Raw genomic sequence first — 17393 nt, forward strand, 5'->3', positions numbered from 1 at the left:
TACTTTCAAAGCCTTCAACCCTATAACAAAAGCTGAAAAATTCCTAATTCTAAAGAGAGACTAGCGAAAGCATTGGAAAAACGAGCAAATCATCTTGCTGTTTATTATACGGTCCGTAGGGACAGCGGCAATCAATAACTTATAAACTACGATTGTCCTTTGCCTACATATACCGTAAAATTAAAAACTATGGGCCAATTTAGTGTCCATAGAAATCCATTATTTATTCAATTTTAGGACCTGGTATGTATTCATAGAATACAGAAAAGAAACAAGTTCAGATACCAAGGTAGTATAAAATGGATACAGTCTGCTCAACGTAGTCTTGTAGCCTGCTCGATTACATAACCATTATTTTTACTGTTTAGCTCTCGAAAGTTCATTTTCACCCTACAGCATCGGTGAACTGAAGCTAAGACAGGCATAGATCAGGCCAAATCGTAATATCTCTCCCGCTCCACATCCATTCTTTCAGCTTCGAGATCTAGCAGGAGCGGGACAGGATTTGAAGAGGCATTTGAAAGAGAACCGTTCCCTTTGATGTCTTGGACCACTCTTACAATCCCGTCGGTGATAATGGCGCACCCCGTGCCGTCATTTGAGCACGGTATGACCAGATCAGCGTTGGCTCTTGTTGGTGCTATGAATTTCTGCATTTCAATCCGCAAATGGTCCATGTATTCGGTGAGCAGTTCGGCAAACTCTTCCTTATTGGTGACGTTTCTGAGCTTAATGAGGTTTATCAGTCTTTTATCGCCATCACTGTCCAGGAAAATCTTTAGCTGTGCCAGGTTGTTGATCTTCTCGTCATACAATGCGTAGCAACCGCATAATAGAACCAGTTCAATGGGATCGTGAGAGTTCGCATCGCTCGCATTCTTTATTGGCACAGTCTCGGCAAAATGCTTGCTTTCCGTCAACTCTCGATAGACTGTTTCGAAATCGTAGTCTTTACTGCTATAAAATCTTGGCTTAGCATTACCAAGTTCATCCAAATCCATCACTCTGATCTTAGTATGCGGGAAGATTTTTGACAAGGACTCTTTGATCTGCAGGCCTACGCTCAACACCCCGGTGGCATGTCCGCCTCCTATAGAAATGATCACCAATTGAATCCGACCTGCCATTTTGAAATGGCGCCTTTCAGCGCTATGAAGGCCGGTCTTGAAGTGATGACGGGGCATTATCATTTAATTAATCACTAGCGCCCTTCTGTAGTAGCGAGATATGAAAAATTTCAATTGATGAGATGAGCTGTTGAAGGTAAGCAATCAGAATCTAGAAGTTCCACAGGCCATCACGAATCATGTCATTCAATAAGAATGAAGATTCGAAGTTGAAGTTTAAGACTTCAAAGAAGCTCAAAATTTCACCCACCTTCGAAACAATGAAATTAAAGAATGACTTGCTGCGAGGAATATACTCATATGGTTTCGAGGCACCATCTGCAATTCAGTCCCGGGCTATAACACAGATAATTTCCGGTAAGGATATAATTGCACAAGCACAATCAGGGACAGGTAAGACTGCCACTTTCACGATTGGCATTTTACAAGTGATAGAACTAAAAAAACGAGAGTTGCAGGCCCTGGTTCTCTCGCCAACGAGGGAATTGGCCAGTCAAATCAGTCAAGTGGTCTCAAATCTTGGGGATTATATGAATGTCAAAGCCATGGCAATTACAGGCGGGAAAACCTTGAAAGATGACATCAAAAAGATCCAAGGGACGGGCTGCCATGTAGTCAGCGGAACACCTGGCCGAGTGTTGGATATGATCAAAAGACAGATTCTCACGACCAGAAGCGTTCAAATGCTTGTACTAGACGAAGCAGATGAATTACTCAGTGAGACACTAGGATTCAAACAGCAGATTTACGATATTTTCACGAAGCTACCGCCGGCGTGCCAAGTGGTTGTAGTAAGCGCCACGATGAACAGGGATATTTTGGAAGTGACAAAAAAGTTCATGTCAGATCCAGTCAAGATACTTGTGAAGAAAGACGAGATTTCCCTGGAGGGGATCAAGCAGTATGTGGTCAACGTGGATAAGGAAGATTGGAAATTCGACACGCTATGCGATTTATACGATTCATTGACAATCACTCAGTGTGTCATATTTTGCAACACAAAGAAGAAAGTCGACTGGCTGAGCCATAAGATGTCACAATCAAATTTCGCAGTGGTTTCCATGCATGGCGATATGAAGCAGGAGGACAGGGACAGGATCATGAACGATTTCAGAGCGGGACATTCGAGGGTGCTCATATCGACGGACGTATGGGCGCGAGGCATTGACGTGCAGCAAATTTCCCTGGTGATCAACTATGACATACCCGATATTCTCGAAAACTATATCCACAGGATTGGCAGAAGCGGCCGGTTCGGCAGGAAAGGTTGCGCAATCAATTTCGCTACACGGGACGATGCGGCAAAGCTTAGAGAGATCGAGAAATTCTACTCTATCAAAATAAAACCCATGCCAGCCAACCTGGCAGATATTTAACTTGGTCTTACATTGAATTCGAGATGGTTTGCAACTGTTCGTTTTGTATGGTGTACAGCTTTATGAGCTCTACAAGAGTCAAATCGCGAACAAGCGGTGTAAGATCGCTAAACTGAGACACCACCTCCAATTCGATATCTTGACCCTGGCTCTCGTCATTTCCCGGTCCAGGAAGGCCACTATTGAACGAAAGCAGCTCGTACTGATCGCTTACGAGCTCCGCATGACTGAGCGAACCGGACTCTTCCATATGTAGTATAATTACATTTTCTACAGAGCCATCATTATTTGCTTCTTCTGTTTCGCTGTCATCCTCAAAGATATAATGAAAATTAGAAGGAAAGATAGCATGCGATCCACCATCCGGAGTTCGCTGACTGTTGGATCGGTTGCTTTCGCTTAGCGTATGCCGCACGTTTCTGTCATAGATAGTCAATGTTAATGGCTGCATACTGACCTGACTTTCAGTATTGCCGGTAGATGCCAGCCGGACTCTCCATAGCATGAGCTTTATGAGACACACATAACCTATCGACCCTTTTGCTAGGGGAATGAAAAAAATAAACTTGAATATGATCCAACCGAGGTTCGAACTCGGGATCTTCGCCGTGTAAAGGCGACGTCGTGAACCACTGGACCATTGGACCTGTGACAAGTTATATTCTTTAGGATTCATATTTTGTCCTTACCCACTGCTAGAAAACCAATCAACAGCCCAGTTTTACGCTTCTAATGTCTTTTAAAGCCAAATTATGTCTGTCAATGACCATAAAGAACGTACAGGAGTGTTTGAGATCGGAAATCTCGCCTTAAGGACAAGATTTCTGATCTGCGCAAGGAAGAGAAGTAAAGACTCCGGGACCGTCGGCGGCCGTCTTTAGATCTGTTTGAATCAACAACATTTTGACCTTACCTTTCCAGGGCCTCCCGCAATGACTATGACTTTGAAAGGTCGTCCAAGAGCACCTGGGGCAAAAAGCTATAAGGCTCCTCGGTCTACTGCTTCTATGTTTCCCTTAGCAGAAACCTCACCTTAATAGGTGGTACTAGATTGCCACTAGAAAACTGTGGTGCAGACTGGCCTCCTTCAGATTTGTGTGCTTTCTATAGGCTCATCGTCATCCTTCTGTTTGACTTGACGGCTCGGCTACGGCCTTGAGGCCACAGCATGGGATTGGCCATCCTCGTCGGAGAACACCGAGTTTTCACGGAACCAGCTTCGGTTATTGTTAGAGGTATTAGAGGTGTTATCTTCATCCCTGAAATAGGAATTCCAACAATACAAAAGACGCAAGGAAGGAGGTTTCTTTGCATATTTGAAATTGAGGTGCTAACGAATCATCGAATCCAAGATGAGTTTAAGTGGCAAGACAGCACTGATTACTGGAGGCACCAAGAATTTGGGCAAGATCACGGCTATTGAACTGGCTTCGAAGGAGAAATGCAATTTGTTCTTGCACCATAATAGCAACCAAGGTGACGAAGAAGCATTTGCAAAGGAGCTGCGTGATAAATATGGCGTCAAAGTTGAATTGTACCAAGGCAAGCTAGGGTCGCAAGCTTCGCTCACTCAGCTTTTTGATGCGGCGGTTGAAAGAATGGGCAGAATTGACATTGCTATCAACAATGTTGGGAAAGTTTTGAAGAAGCCCTTCACCGAAGTGACCGAGGAAGAGTTTGACGAAATGGATCTTGTCAATAATAAGGTTGCCTTTTTTTTCATATCTGAATCTATGAAAAAGGTGTCGGACGGAGGCCGCATAATTACGCTTGTCACATCCCTTTTGGCTGTGTACACGCCGTTTTATCCGGTGTATCAGGGCACTAAGGCTGCAGTTGAATATTATACGAAGGCTGCTTCGAAGGAGTTGATGGCAAGAAACATAACAGTGAATTGCGTTGCACCAGGGCCTATGGATACGCCATTCTTCTATGCACAGGAGACTCCGGAAGCTGTAGAATTTTACAAGAGCAATGCCTTACAACAGAGGTTGACAGATACTAGAGACATTGCTCCAATCATCAGTTTTTTGGCAACTAATGGAGGATGGATTACAGGACAAGTCATATTTGCTAATGGCGGACTTGCTGCAAACTAGTAGTACCATTAGTAGGCTAGTGCAAGTTCCAAATTTCAAACGAGAGATTGGCTGGGCAGAAATACAAGCTATGTGCACACGAGTTAGATTATTCTAAGATTGGGCTCATTTTGACTCTCAAAAGCTTCTTATTGCCAGAATCAAACAGCGGTCTTGATCTTTCTGGTCTCTTAGAGAAACATATCACATATTACGTGTAAACTGCTAGTTAGTTGATGGTCTTCCAGTAAAGAGACCTTACATATATAGAAAAATTTTGCAGATTACTGATGAATAATTGAGTAATTGATACCTAGAAGGTCGATCTTGGTCCGTCTGATCACTCAATCGTTGTCTTTGTGAAGTAAATATGTTGGATATTAATCAATTTATCGAAGAAAAAGGTGGAAACCCGGAACTTATCAAGAAATCTCAGAGGGCTAGAGGCGCCAGTGTTGAGCTTGTTGATGAAATCATCAGTGATTACAAGGAATGGGTCAAGACGAGATTTGATTTGGATGAATTGAACAAAAAATTGAACAAATTGCAGAAGGAAATCGGTCAAAAGTTTAAAAAGAAGGAAGATGCATCTGAACTATTAGCAGAAAAAGATAAATTGACTGAAGAGAAGAAGCAATTGACTGAGAAAGAACAATCTGAGGACAAGGAGTTGAGAAAAAAAGTTTTCCAAATTGGTAACATTGTTCATCCATCTGTGGTTGTTTCCAATGATGAGGATAATAACGAGCTTGTGCGTTCTTGGAAACCAGCCGATATCGAGGATGTTGGACCTCTGGCATCTGCTACCGGTAAGCCAGCTGCTCTGTCACACCACGAAGTTCTGCTGAGGTTGGATGGGTACGATCCAGAACGTGGTGTGAAGATCTCCGGTCACAGAGGTTACTTTTTCAGAAACTACGGTGTATTCCTTAACCAGGCTTTGATCAACTATGGTTTGTCCTTCTTGGCTTCCAAGGGCTACATCCCTCTGCAGGCTCCAGTCTTGATGAACAAGGAAGTGATGGCCAAGACTGCCCAATTGTCAGACTTCGACGAAGAACTATACAAAGTGATGGATGGCGATGACGAAAAGTATTTGATTGCCACATCCGAGCAACCAATCTCCGCTTACCATAGCAACGAATGGTTCGAGAAGCCACAAGAACAGTTACCTATTCGCTATGCGGGTTATTCTTCTTGTTTCCGTAGAGAAGCTGGTGCACATGGTAAGGACGCTTGGGGTGTGTTCAGAGTCCATGCATTTGAAAAGATAGAACAGTTCGTCTTGGCTGAACCCGAAAAGTCCTGGGAAGAATTTGACAGAATGATCGGTACCGCCGAAGAATTTTACCAAGGTCTAAAATTACCTTACCGTATTGTCGGCATTGTCTCTGGCGAGTTGAACAATGCAGCTGCCAAGAAGTACGATTTGGAGGCTTGGTTTCCATATCAAAAGGAGTACAAAGAACTCGTTTCCTGTTCAAACTGTACTGATTACCAGTCTAGAAACTTGGAGATCAGGTGCGGGATCAAGAAGATGGGCGACAGAGAGAAGAAATACGTGCACTGCTTGAATTCTACCTTGGCTGCGACCCAAAGAGCCCTATGTTGTGTCCTGGAAAACTATCAAACAGAGGACGGTCTTGTCGTTCCAGAAGTATTGAGAAAATACATCCCAGGAGAGCCAGAATTTTTGCCTTATATGAAAGAACTACCAAAAAACTCCACTTCAAGTAAAGACAAGAAGAAATAAACGTGCTAGAGCCGTGCTTTTGTAATAATTTGACGTCTTTTTAGTGATCTATAAAGCTGACACTACATTTTAAACGATAAAATATCCCATTAACAATAATATCAAGGCAGATAGATCACATCGAGTTGGAGATGAGGCTCACGATGCCTTGCTTCTTGTATTGTGCCTTGTAACGGGCGAGTCGCATTGGTCACAAATGTAGTGTACCATACGACAGTTGATCGCGCCAAGTTTTCTACCAATATTCGATTCCGTAGCTTTCCTACTTCTCGAAAACTCACTATTGGCGGATGTTGCTATCGTAATATCTTCCAAAATTTCAGGAAAGTAATTCTCTGAGAAATAGTTGTTAAGCTGTCCTTCTCTCACCCCAGGCAACATGCACTCTTCCATTTGCTTCTTGTGTTCGAAGTGTTCAAACAGATCCATAAATGAATCTACTCCAACGCGGTCACAATCATCTGCTCGTTTATTTTCTTCCTTGGCTCTTAGATTGGACTTCACTTTGAGAATAGATTTAGTTCCACTGCCTCTTTGGCCCTGCATCGGTGACTGAGACCTTTTATTCAATCTCAGAGTGCCTTCACAAGCGCTCGAGCTAGCTGCTTCCTTAGTTCTCGAATAGCTAGCATTGACAGGTCTTTCGTAGACGATAAGACATGAGAACCTATCAAACTTTACAGAACCAGATTTTTGATTCTCAACTGGCTTAAAATAGTTCTTCATACTCGAACGTAGTTCTTTTCGAGCTTTCTTATCATCTATCTTTTCATTCGCGTTAATGCTTGAGCTGACATGCGAAATATCATCGTAAAACTCTTTATTTCTAAAAGTCAAATCCCCATGTCCATCGACTCCTTTGTTGGCCATTTCAATTAGCTGATCCTGGCTGATTGTACCTTCCCTAAAGCTTTTAACAATATTGGAGACGTTTAATGTACCCACTTTCTTTCTGAAAGTGGGAATCGTATAGACTTTCTCAGATGCAATGGGAGACATACATGCTTCGAAGTGCTGAGCAGTATCGCCTTCTGTTGTCGAAAATTCATCAGAGGAAGACGTATCTTCCGAGCTCGAAAAGTCATCGGAGCTTTCCATGCTGTCCGAATTTGTTTCATAAGGTTCAATGGAGGAATCAACGACTGTCTGACTATTTGCGGCAGCTTGTAAGTGCTGCGCAGATTCCGATTCTGAGCTGCTAGGCGACTTCGTGAGATAGGCAGAAGGTGTCTTTTCCACTGAGCTTTGCTCAAACTGATTAGCATCCGAGGTGTCTTCAGAGCTCTCACCTGATGAACTTGAGCCGATGGCCTTGCTGGAGCAGGGCCTTTTGATAGAAGCAGTGTTCCTATCGTCGTTCGATAGCCTCTTCGTTCCGCAACTGCCCTCCGGGGTTAGAGAAATCGCTGTAGTACCATCTGATAACTGCTGACCGGCAGTGCCCTTTGTGTGCTCATTTTCATGCTCTTCACAGGTCTTTGAAATTGAAGTTTCCGCTAAAACATCTGTCCCGTCGTGAGCAGAAGACTTCGTTTTCCTATCCATCAGATCCTTCTCAACATCATCTTGCTCAGCAAATAGATTCTGAACACAAAGATCTTCCATTTCAGTCTTGTTAGCGTCAGCGTCATTCTTGGCATCCTTCTCAGCGCTGACTTTTTCGGTTACGCCTCTAGCGTGTCTGTGTTTGAAATGGGAAAGCTTGACTTTAAGATGCACCTTGAGTTCTCTAATCTTATCTCTGTGACTATGAGTTTGCTTCTTCTCAGGAGAAGTACTTCTCGAAGATTCTGTGGTACTTTGGCCTGACGTCAAGTTGAATGACGGAACCATCACTAGGCTTTCAGCTTCCTCAAGAGAGATACATTCATCCCCATCAAATTGCTCATCTGGCTTCTCTCTGTACAAATTATGAAACCATTTTCTAATAGCGACTCTTCTTCCGTAAGTATGCTCGGATATGTCTGCAGCAGGACCCGATCTATGGGTCTCCTTCAAACGTAAAACAGTGGTCATTCTGTAAATAGGAAAATGGAGCCTTTACTGTGCTATCCCACAATTGGAATCACAGAGTAGTATAATAATAGCTAAAAGGCTAAAACTTGTGAGTTGTACAAAAGTCTACGGAAATTAGGCCTCTTAAGCGACCTTTTCTAGGCGCGCCACAAATTCACAAAAAAAAATAATTCAATTATTGTGGAATTTCTAGCACTAATTTCCCGGTAGTCTTTCTGCTCTCCAAATCCCTCGCAGCTTGTTGATATGCTTCCAGCGGGTATGTTTTGTTGATCAGAATTCTTAACTCTCCACTTTCTAGGAGATCAAGAAGCTCCTCAGTATAGCGTTTCCAGTCAGCAGGCTCAGTGATATACCCATAAAGCTGAGGTCTCAAAAGTTTGATATTTTTCGCAGATAGCTTTGACAGCGGAAATGGTGTTACGGGGCCTGAAGCATTCCCGAACGAAACAAATGAACCTTTGATCTTCAATGCATTCAAACTCGTCTCAAAAGTATCCTTGCCCACAGAGTCAAACACAGCATCCACTCCCTGGCCGCCGGTAATCTGCAGCACCTTGTCTAAGATATCTCCCTCAGAGGAGTTAATCACATACTCAGCACCAAATTCTTCCACTAATTTCTTCTTGTCATCGTTCGACACAACTGCAATGGTATGCGCACCCTTTCGCTTCAATAGTTGAGTCATGATCAACCCCACACCGCCTGCGGCCGCGTAAAACAGAATGTAGTCGTCTTTTTTGACCTCGTAAGCATCGTGAATGAAGGTTAGAGCTGTCAAACCTTGTAGAAGAGCAGCAGTGTATAGTTTCATTTTTTCGTCACTAGAGTTGCTTGGCAATTTGACAATCTTACCAATCGCAGGGTACTTGGTGTATTGAGCAAACGTGGCGCCCGATAGGTATCCAACCTTGTCTCCTACTTCGAAATTCGATACTCCCTGACCTTTTGCCACAACGACGCCAGTGGCTTCCCTACCAAGCAAGTATGGAAGCTGGGCTGGATAGATTCCCTTCCTGAAATATGCTTCTATGAAATTGACTCCAGCAAACTTGTTTTTGATAAGAATCTCGTCATCGCTGATCGAGGGAACAGCATAATTCTCATACTTGAGCACGTCGTAGTCACCGACGTCATTAATCAAGACAACCTTTTGCGTCTTTGGTATTGATGCAGTATTAAGGGAACTCATTGATCTCTTTGCAACGGCAAGAAAACGGAAACGATCCATTATCTCGCTGAAAGGATCTTACAATCAGTCGTGAATTTCACTGCCATTTTATAGGCTTATCGCCTCGACTGACTTACAGAAGATACAAATCGACAGAGCAACACGATAGATAGGATTAGTAAGCCACAAGCTCCACAAATTCTCGGATCTCTTGTGAAGAATGTCTCTCGATTGAGAAATTCTAGCCTCAGTAAAGCTGCCATTGCCGGCGACTGTAAGGCCATATGAAAAAAGGGTATCGATAATAATGATAAACGATCTATGAGGCAGTTCGACTTTTCCTCATCGTCAGATGCAGCAACTCGAATTTAGAAGCCCGTGATAATGCTGAAGCTATTCATCCGTAGATTCCGTAGTGCTGCTGTGCCACTCTCGAGGACTGTGTCAAGCAGAATCATTATTCCACCGGCCTCTCACTTTGGCAACATAGGAAATCTAGCGATCAAGATTCCAAGGCATGAATACAAGCAGTTGCCCGACGATTCGAATTATATTGAAAAATTCTATGATGAATTGGAAATTTTCTCCAGAGATGTGCTTGGAAAGCGATTGAACAAGACGTACACAGACTTCGAAGACGAACCAGAGGAACTACAGTTTCAGATTGAACAATATATAGAACTGGAGATCATACCAAGGCACTCGGACTACGAATCCAGTGGGAAAAGCGGAGATAGGCCTGCCAGATTTGTTCAATGCCGAACTCTACGTGACAAAATCGTCATAGAAAGGTTCTTGGACTTTGCAAGGAGCGTGCGCCTTACCCTGATGCTTAATGGTGGTCACACTTTCATTTTTGATATTCTGCTCCAGGCTAAGAAAACGTTCGACGCCATGCAGAATGCCAGAAGAACTGAATAAGCGTCTGGCATCGAAATATAGCTACTACGTAATAGGATGAATATGTAAACACTCGTTCGAAGATATCACGATACTGAAGACTGTCGATAGAACACCTATACACCCAGATCAAAAATCCGCACACCATATCATCTAGACAATGAAAAAACTGAGCGTCCATGAGGAGGCTGAAGCAGTTGGAGCTCCAGCGAGGGCCCACGCCAGTACGCTCGGTCGCTCCTCACTAGGATTAGCAGCTTCAGCCAACCGAGACAGGATCCGTGAGCGTAGCCTCGCTGGGGCTAGGCTGAGATCGGAAGGATGTCTGCCTGGCTCGCACCATCCCGCGATCCGGTGTCGAATTTCCAAAACTTTTCAGTATTGAGACTTAGCTTAGATATAGGTGGTTAATTGGTCATCGTGAATATTGTCTGAGTACTCAAGGAAACCAACTAATTGCCAGGATGTCTACCGAATTGACCGTTCAATCTGAAAGAGCTTTCCAAAAGGTATGCGCATTTCGAGAGAAGATTATGACAAAAGAGCTGAATGACAGTATAGAGGATATGGGACTCGGAAAGTTTTGCTTTGAGCAAGATCGTTTGAAGAGAAATCAGTTGTGGAGATTTAACGAATGAAGTTTGAGCGACGTTCATAGCAGACGGGCTCGATATGTCACGAAAGTATTAACAATATCTTCACTGTACTCATCAGCTCTGATCACTTTACGCTGAAGCAGTTTTACTAACAGATTTATTAGCAACCTCACATTTTCAACAACCCAAAGTTGAAGACCTCCAAGAGAGCAAAGAGATGGTATAAAAACGTTGGTTTGGGTTTCAAGACCCCAAAGACCGCCATTGAAGGTTCTTACATTGACAAGAAATGTCCATTCACTGGTTTGGTTTCCATCCGTGGTAAGATCTTGACTGGTGTTGTTGTCTCCACCAAGATGCACCGTACCATTGTCATCAGAAGAGACTACTTGCACTACGTTCCAAAGTACAACAGATACGAAAAGAGACACAAGAACGTCCCAGTTCACGTTTCTCCAGCTTTCCGTGTCCAAGTCGGTGACATCGTTACCGTTGGTCAATGCAGACCAATCTCTAAGACCGTTAGATTCAACGTTTTGAAGGTCGCTTCCAACTCTAAATCCAACAAGCAATTCGCCAAATTCTAAGGTGGTTGAGGTTTCATAATCATTTTGTATAATGTATTTGAATATAAATTTGAACTAAGCAATAACCAGCCGCCCTGACAGTTCGATTATCAGCTATAAATGGTATTTCATGATCCTTAAACTTATTATACACTATTCATACATATTGAAGAAAGTAACAGGATATGTTTTCAATTATCTTTAGAGTCCAAAGGAATGGTCCCGTCCAATAATCCCAACAATTCCTTGGCTATTTCATTGATCGATTTCTGTTTGTAATATCTAACCCCACTCCTCATCCTTTCGTAGCAAAGCTTCAATTCCGTTCCAGTCCATGTCGTCGTTCCGGGTTTCAAAGCGGCCAATTCTTCCCAATCGACCTGAGAGTCCTCCGTGAAGCCTAAGTCCCTCAGTTTCTCCAAAATCCAAAGTTTATCATGTTCTGTGATCGATTGAATCTTAGCTATGGCCTCCTTCTTTACGATCTTATTCCATTTATAACGGCACTGAATACGGGACCTAGTACCTCCCATGCGTTCGCTGACCACGGTCCAGTTAATGGCATCTTTGAAAGATGGCTTGTTGCTTGGTTTCCTTCCCTTGCCACCGTTTAAAATACTGGATTTTTGATCATCATTGCTATCATCCGCATGGTCGCTGTCATGCACCAGTTCACTGGAATTGCGAGCCTCATAGTTTCGTTCAGATTCTTTCAGCATCTCAGCTATTACTCTCTTCAACAATTCCTCTTCATCCTGCGACCACTTGTTAGATGCCCTATTGGCACCGCACTTAACATAGTTTCTCCAGCGATCTCTACAATCTTCGGGCATTCTGCCTAGAGCCTTACCGACCTCGGACCATTGACCTTCCTTCTCAACACACAAGCGGGCCAGATCCCTGTCTTCCTGAGCAGTCCATTTACCACGTTGCTCAAAGATATGGTACTTGCGGCGGACATGCTTGTAGATTGACGATCTTGATCTGTAAGGCAGAACCTTGCACATGTTGCTCCAAAAATCATCCTTACGGCGCTCGTTACTCCAGATTCTCTCACAGATCTGCTGTCTATTCAGGTTCTTAATAGTTTGATATTCCGTGATGAACTGTTCCAAAGCGGCTTCCTCCACGCTGTCAAAGGACTTACCACTTGACTGCGTTGTGCTGCCTATGATCGCAGAAGCCTTTGATGCCGCAGACTGGATCAAATGAGTCACATCCGAATCCACAGAAATCTCCGACGACGACATCACCTTGGGTAAAACTTCGCGGTAATCCTTTTTCTGCAAGGATTTCGTAACTGGTCCGTCAATACCTGATTCCTTCTGCAGCTCTGAGTACTGCTTAGTGACGTCAGCAAGCTCGTCGTCATGCGTCCTGGAGTGATTTGCTGCCACCACCGACGGATCGACGTCTTCGAGCCCTTTAGAATCGTCATCTGAAGAGCTAGATTTGTCCCTCAACTTCTGCGAGTCCTTCAACTTATGAGCGTCCTCCTCCGTGCGCAGATACTGCTGGAAATCAGGATGTTGCGCTATCGAATCTGTGTCGATGATAGCTTTGCGGACCAGCTGATCATGTTCCGTGACATCCGAATCATCCAGCGTAGCTAACTCGGGATCCACCGCCAATTGCAACTTGGCCTTATTGGACTTCATTTTCTTACTGCCATTTTGGTGATCCTCCTTCCCAACCATCTCATCTTCCGCATCCTTCTCGAGTCCTCTTTTCCCCAACGGTCCACCGGCAGCGTATGCTGCTGCCACAGCTGCCAAAGCCACAGAGTGGCGCTCCCTGCTTGGGCCATCCTGTGGTCCTTCATCCTCGACGCTTTGAGCATTTCTAAACAGCCACTCCATATCTGTATGCGACTTACTTCCACCGTCGTTAACATCCCCCTTGTCATCGAACGATTTCTTCGATTTGCCTTCATCGTCGTGCTGCAAACCTACCCCAACGTACTTGAACACTGCTTCCTCCACAGATTCATGGCTAGCACCGCCAACATCCTGGTCGTGGTGGTGAAGACGAGACGACTGATCCTGCGATTGCTTCTCCCGGTCACCACTCATACTATACAAAATCCGCAAACAACTCTAGTGAAGCCCAACTATCACTGGTATACCACACAGACCTACTGACGTGTTGTCAGGGTAAACCTAGCACCAACCTTGTTCTAAGCCAAGTGGCCTTTGATTACCCTCATAATATGAGCTTGTTTTGTCTAATTTGCTTTGTATTACAAATTTTCGTCTCTGGCGCAAGCTTCACAAAGTCCGGGTGACGGGGGGAAATGTCAGCAAATAGCACTGCGACAGCTGATAATAGGAGGACTAGAAGGACAGATTAGACCGGCGGAGGCGGTGCGTTGGCCTGGTATATCTTCTCTGCAGATGCCTGATATTTTTGTAAAAGCAGACTGTAGTTCAGTTGTTCGTGAGGTGCTGTTTCCCTGCTGAAATTGAACAATCTCTGGTAGAATCGTTGCACGATGAGCACGAACTCTGCGAGACAGTCGAGGGACTCGCCCATGATGGAGAGATTCTTGGCTGATTTGGAGAGAGTTTTATCCGGTAGAGTGACGGAATCCATGGCAAAGGTGTTGAATTGCTTGAGGAGATCGTAGGCCATCTTTTCGAAGTTGGCGAGATAGGCGCCCGGCAGGTTGGTTGACAAGATGAAGATTTCCTTTATCATGCGTATGCAGGTCAGCAGGGCGTCGCTGGCAACGAAGGTTTTGTCGCCTACAACCACAGATTTGCGGTGGCCGAGCTGTTTATTGGCGGAGTCGTTTGGTGGTTGGTCCTCTGTGGCGTCCGAGGCGTCCTCGGCGGTGTGGCTGGGTCTCAGTAGATCGGAATACTGCACCCAGTCCAGCGGATCGAGATCCACGCTAGAGACTATGTCGTTGACGTCCTTCTGTATGCGTCGATCGACTATGAAGGGGATCCATTTTTCCGCGTCTATCTTGCTTTGTATGGCACGCATGTTTCGTGCGCCCTGGGCGGATATGTAGTTCTTGATCTGGGCGGCTAGGACATCGCTAAAGTATTTGGTCAGGAATTCGCCGCTCACGGCCTCACATTCCTGAATGAAGAGGACGCATATGGTGTATAGTTTGAGAAAATGATCGAATCTTAGAGTAGCGGTCAACTCACGTCGCACAGCAATAATTTTGCCCATACGTAACTGCAGGATCTTAATAGTCTCGTTTATGCCAGAGCGGATGTCAAGCTGAATGATCATACTTTGCTGGTTGTCACTTTCCTGGGAGGTCGGCGTCGATGTTATTTCGCTCAGGGATAAATCGAGCAGTAACTTCTGATGCCTGGAAAATCTCCTCAGCGCCTCACTGGAGCGCGTAAAGATAGTTACAAGCATCTCTTGGAACTCTGCGGGCGTCTGCTCCCTAATTAGGCGCGATAGCTTGGAACCGCTGCTGACGGACTGCTGCGATCGAGGATGCTCTCCGGCGTCCTGCTCCTCTACGGGTGAAGTTGAATGCTTCTGTGGCAAATGCCTTTTGATGATGCTTTTCACCTCTGTAACGCATTTCTCTCGGTACAGCTCGAGGGAACTTGCCAGTTCTTCGCACCTGCGAAGTTGATGTATTAGACCTTTAACAGTTGAGATAACATCTGAGTCCATCTCAAGGAACTTCCTGGGGCTGGAGACGTTCTGAAATCTGCCCAAAGTTTCATTCACACTTACTGATTCACAATACGCTTCAACATCTTTCAATAGTATTTCACATAGCTGCAGTGAGAATTTTCCTCCAATCTCTATCATTAAATTGGTCAGAAATTCTCTTGCCTCTGTCAATGCGGGCACAGATTTGAGATCCACTAACTTATATGGCCAATCGGCGACCCAACGCTGAACAGTTTGATCATGAAAGTCGTCCCCCTTGATAAGACAGTCCACGGAACCTATGAGATCCAAGCACTGCTCAAGTTCACCTTTGCCATACAGCTCTTTGCATTGTTCCAACCTGGCGAGGACCTGTTTTACTTGCAATAATCCCTGTTCTAGTTTTTGCACATTCTTTCTCTTAAAAACCTTCTGCAGGCTGTCTATTCTCTTTCTTATCCTTTCCCTGTCCGCAATTTCAACCGCTTCTGTAAGCTTATCCAGCTCTGCAACTGTGCTTTCAGCCTTTTGCTGTATCTGGTCGACATCGGCCAATGCATGAAAAAACTTGTGCGATGATTTTGAGATCTCTGCAACTAGTAGATTCTCCACTGTATCTAAGTAGTAGTTGAGTCGATCCTTTAGCTCAAAGTGAGCTTCGTCCCTCCTGGTCTGATCGCCTAGGGTCAAACTGCTCAATTGCAAGTCTATTCCCTTCAAAACCCGGTGGAAAGTCCGAGGATTATCCAACTGGAAATCCTTCTCAAAATAAAAAGAAGGCACTTCATCGAGCTCCCTTGCATTGTCAGCGTTTTCGGACACACTCTCATCCGTAGCAACCTCCGGACTCGACGTATCGAATTTTTCAAGCTGTCTCAGTTGTTCCATACGTGTCATAGTTCTTAAATTGCTTGTACTTTCAAAAATGCTGCTCTCATATTTGACTTCCGCAACGTACTGCTTCACTGCTTTCTTCCAACAGTCCTCAATTACAGGTTTGCTCAGCGATACGGGGGGGATATCATTGACTGTTGGATACGCTAGCCAGTCTTTCCGCCGAGTATTCATCACAATTTCATATATAGAATTGTTACCCAATGGCGAGTACTCCATGGAACCACTATGATTCTCCTTGTCGAAGCCAAAAGATCTGCTGTGCCGGCCCATCACAGATGAATCGAAGCTTCGTCTTACCGAATACGAATCTAGACTCATACGGGATGAGTCCAAAGGCCTAGCATTGGATCCTGAAACACTGAGCAGATCGTCGTTCAGTGAAGTGGAATCATCTATTGACGGACTTCTGATATGTTTGTCGGTTGATTCTGGTACAATTATCTTGGGCGCCGACTCAACAGTTTCAAGAACGGTGTCTTCGGGAGCCAATATGTTGTTTGCGTGACTCTCATCCTCGACTTTTGACATTATACACCCTCAACAGTCCCAGATCGCCGGTTCTTAGCAAACGTCGAATGCAATCCTGTCTCTGTCCTGCCATTGAGTTCTCTCTTACATTCAATGTGCATTCAATAACTAGCTTGTACCCTTTGCCAATCCGAGCGCGAACAGACATCGGAGGATCATAGTATAAACAGTCAACAAGAAACTGTCAACTCGCTGGCTGACGTTAGGTTCTGGCAGAAAATCTCCAGTAATTCAAGCTATCAGTAAGCATGCTTCTCGCAAGACCACTAGCAAATTTTACGCATATATAGTCTAGGTAGCTCTTATTTCAGTCATCAAGTACAATTTCATCAAGATTCCGAAACGTAACCCACAGAAAGCTGTCAACTTGTCGGTTTCTTGGGGCTAGAACAGCTCGTATGAACCATTTTGAGCTAGCAAATCACTATCGAATAACCACAACAGCTCAAATTGTTGCCTGATCTGAACGAAGAAATCTAGCTTCCAACAGCTTCCAATACTTAGTTTTATATTTACGGCAAACTACAATACATCAATTGTAGTTAGCTATACTAACCGCTCGGGATTCATTTTCTGGAGTCATCATATAATTTAATCAGAGCGGACTTGCAGCTTAGGTTGGTTTCCGCCCCATAACTGAATGCTTAAGTGCTGAGAAAACAATGGTATGTCTAAGCAACGCTAGCGAACACAGAGGTCCATTTCGTCTCATGATAGCAGAGCTGATCGATTGTCTATTTTGTATAATACAACAG

General features: G+C 44.4%; 10 protein-coding genes and 1 non-coding gene across 11 annotated transcripts; 5 read left to right on the plus strand and 6 right to left on the minus strand.

Annotated features, from left to right (window-relative positions):
* Positions 1-428: 428 nt before the first annotated feature.
* On the minus strand, positions 429-1190 carry DAS2 (putative uridine kinase DAS2; the record flags this gene model as incomplete). The annotated part of the gene is made up of 1 exon (XM_037282928.1): positions 429-1190. The coding sequence occupies one exon, from the start codon at positions 1188-1190 to the stop codon at positions 429-431; it is 762 nt and encodes a 253-aa protein (XP_037138824.1).
* Positions 1191-1306: 116 nt separating this feature from the next.
* FAL1 (ATP-dependent RNA helicase FAL1) lies at positions 1307-2503 on the plus strand (the record flags this gene model as incomplete). The annotated part of the gene is made up of 1 exon (XM_037282929.1): positions 1307-2503. The coding sequence occupies one exon, from the start codon at positions 1307-1309 to the stop codon at positions 2501-2503; it is 1197 nt and encodes a 398-aa protein (XP_037138825.1).
* A 573-nt stretch (positions 2504-3076) lies between these two features.
* HG536_0Ctrna6V lies at positions 3077-3150 on the minus strand. Its single transcript has one exon. It is a non-coding gene; the product is annotated as a tRNA-Val (tRNA).
* Positions 3151-3855: 705 nt separating this feature from the next.
* HG536_0C03200 (uncharacterized protein) lies at positions 3856-4602 on the plus strand (the record flags this gene model as incomplete). The annotated part of the gene is made up of 1 exon (XM_037282930.1): positions 3856-4602. The coding sequence occupies one exon, from the start codon at positions 3856-3858 to the stop codon at positions 4600-4602; it is 747 nt and encodes a 248-aa protein (XP_037138826.1).
* A 349-nt stretch (positions 4603-4951) lies between these two features.
* On the plus strand, positions 4952-6334 carry SES1 (serine--tRNA ligase SES1; the record flags this gene model as incomplete). The annotated part of the gene is made up of 1 exon (XM_037282931.1): positions 4952-6334. One exon carries the CDS (start codon positions 4952-4954, stop codon positions 6332-6334), a length of 1383 nt encoding a protein of 460 aa, XP_037138827.1.
* A 138-nt stretch (positions 6335-6472) lies between these two features.
* Positions 6473-8350, minus strand: GIP1 (protein phosphatase regulator GIP1; the record flags this gene model as incomplete). The annotated part of the gene is made up of 1 exon (XM_037282932.1): positions 6473-8350. The coding sequence occupies one exon, from the start codon at positions 8348-8350 to the stop codon at positions 6473-6475; it is 1878 nt and encodes a 625-aa protein (XP_037138828.1).
* Positions 8351-8525: 175 nt separating this feature from the next.
* Positions 8526-9581, minus strand: ZTA1 (NADPH:quinone reductase; the record flags this gene model as incomplete). The annotated part of the gene is made up of 1 exon (XM_037282933.1): positions 8526-9581. One exon carries the CDS (start codon positions 9579-9581, stop codon positions 8526-8528), a length of 1056 nt encoding a protein of 351 aa, XP_037138829.1.
* A 324-nt stretch (positions 9582-9905) lies between these two features.
* Positions 9906-10442, plus strand: FMP23 (Fmp23p; the record flags this gene model as incomplete). The annotated part of the gene is made up of 1 exon (XM_037282934.1): positions 9906-10442. One exon carries the CDS (start codon positions 9906-9908, stop codon positions 10440-10442), a length of 537 nt encoding a protein of 178 aa, XP_037138830.1.
* A 443-nt stretch (positions 10443-10885) lies between these two features.
* HG536_0C03250 (40S ribosomal protein uS17) lies at positions 10886-11604 on the plus strand (the record flags this gene model as incomplete). Its single annotated transcript, XM_037282935.1, has 2 exons — positions 10886-10930; positions 11182-11604. The coding sequence occupies 2 exons, from the start codon at positions 10886-10888 to the stop codon at positions 11602-11604; spliced, it is 468 nt and encodes a 155-aa protein (XP_037138831.1).
* Positions 11605-11774: 170 nt separating this feature from the next.
* On the minus strand, positions 11775-13655 carry REB1 (DNA-binding protein REB1; the record flags this gene model as incomplete). The annotated part of the gene is made up of 1 exon (XM_037282936.1): positions 11775-13655. One exon carries the CDS (start codon positions 13653-13655, stop codon positions 11775-11777), a length of 1881 nt encoding a protein of 626 aa, XP_037138832.1.
* A 274-nt stretch (positions 13656-13929) lies between these two features.
* VPS54 (Vps54p) lies at positions 13930-16638 on the minus strand (the record flags this gene model as incomplete). The annotated part of the gene is made up of 1 exon (XM_037282937.1): positions 13930-16638. One exon carries the CDS (start codon positions 16636-16638, stop codon positions 13930-13932), a length of 2709 nt encoding a protein of 902 aa, XP_037138833.1.
* Positions 16639-17393: the final 755 nt, after the last annotated feature.

The sequence above is a fragment of the Torulaspora globosa genome, chromosome 3 (assembly GCF_014133895.1).
Source record: "Torulaspora globosa chromosome 3, complete sequence".
NCBI lineage: Eukaryota > Fungi > Ascomycota > Saccharomycetes > Saccharomycetales > Saccharomycetaceae > Torulaspora > Torulaspora globosa.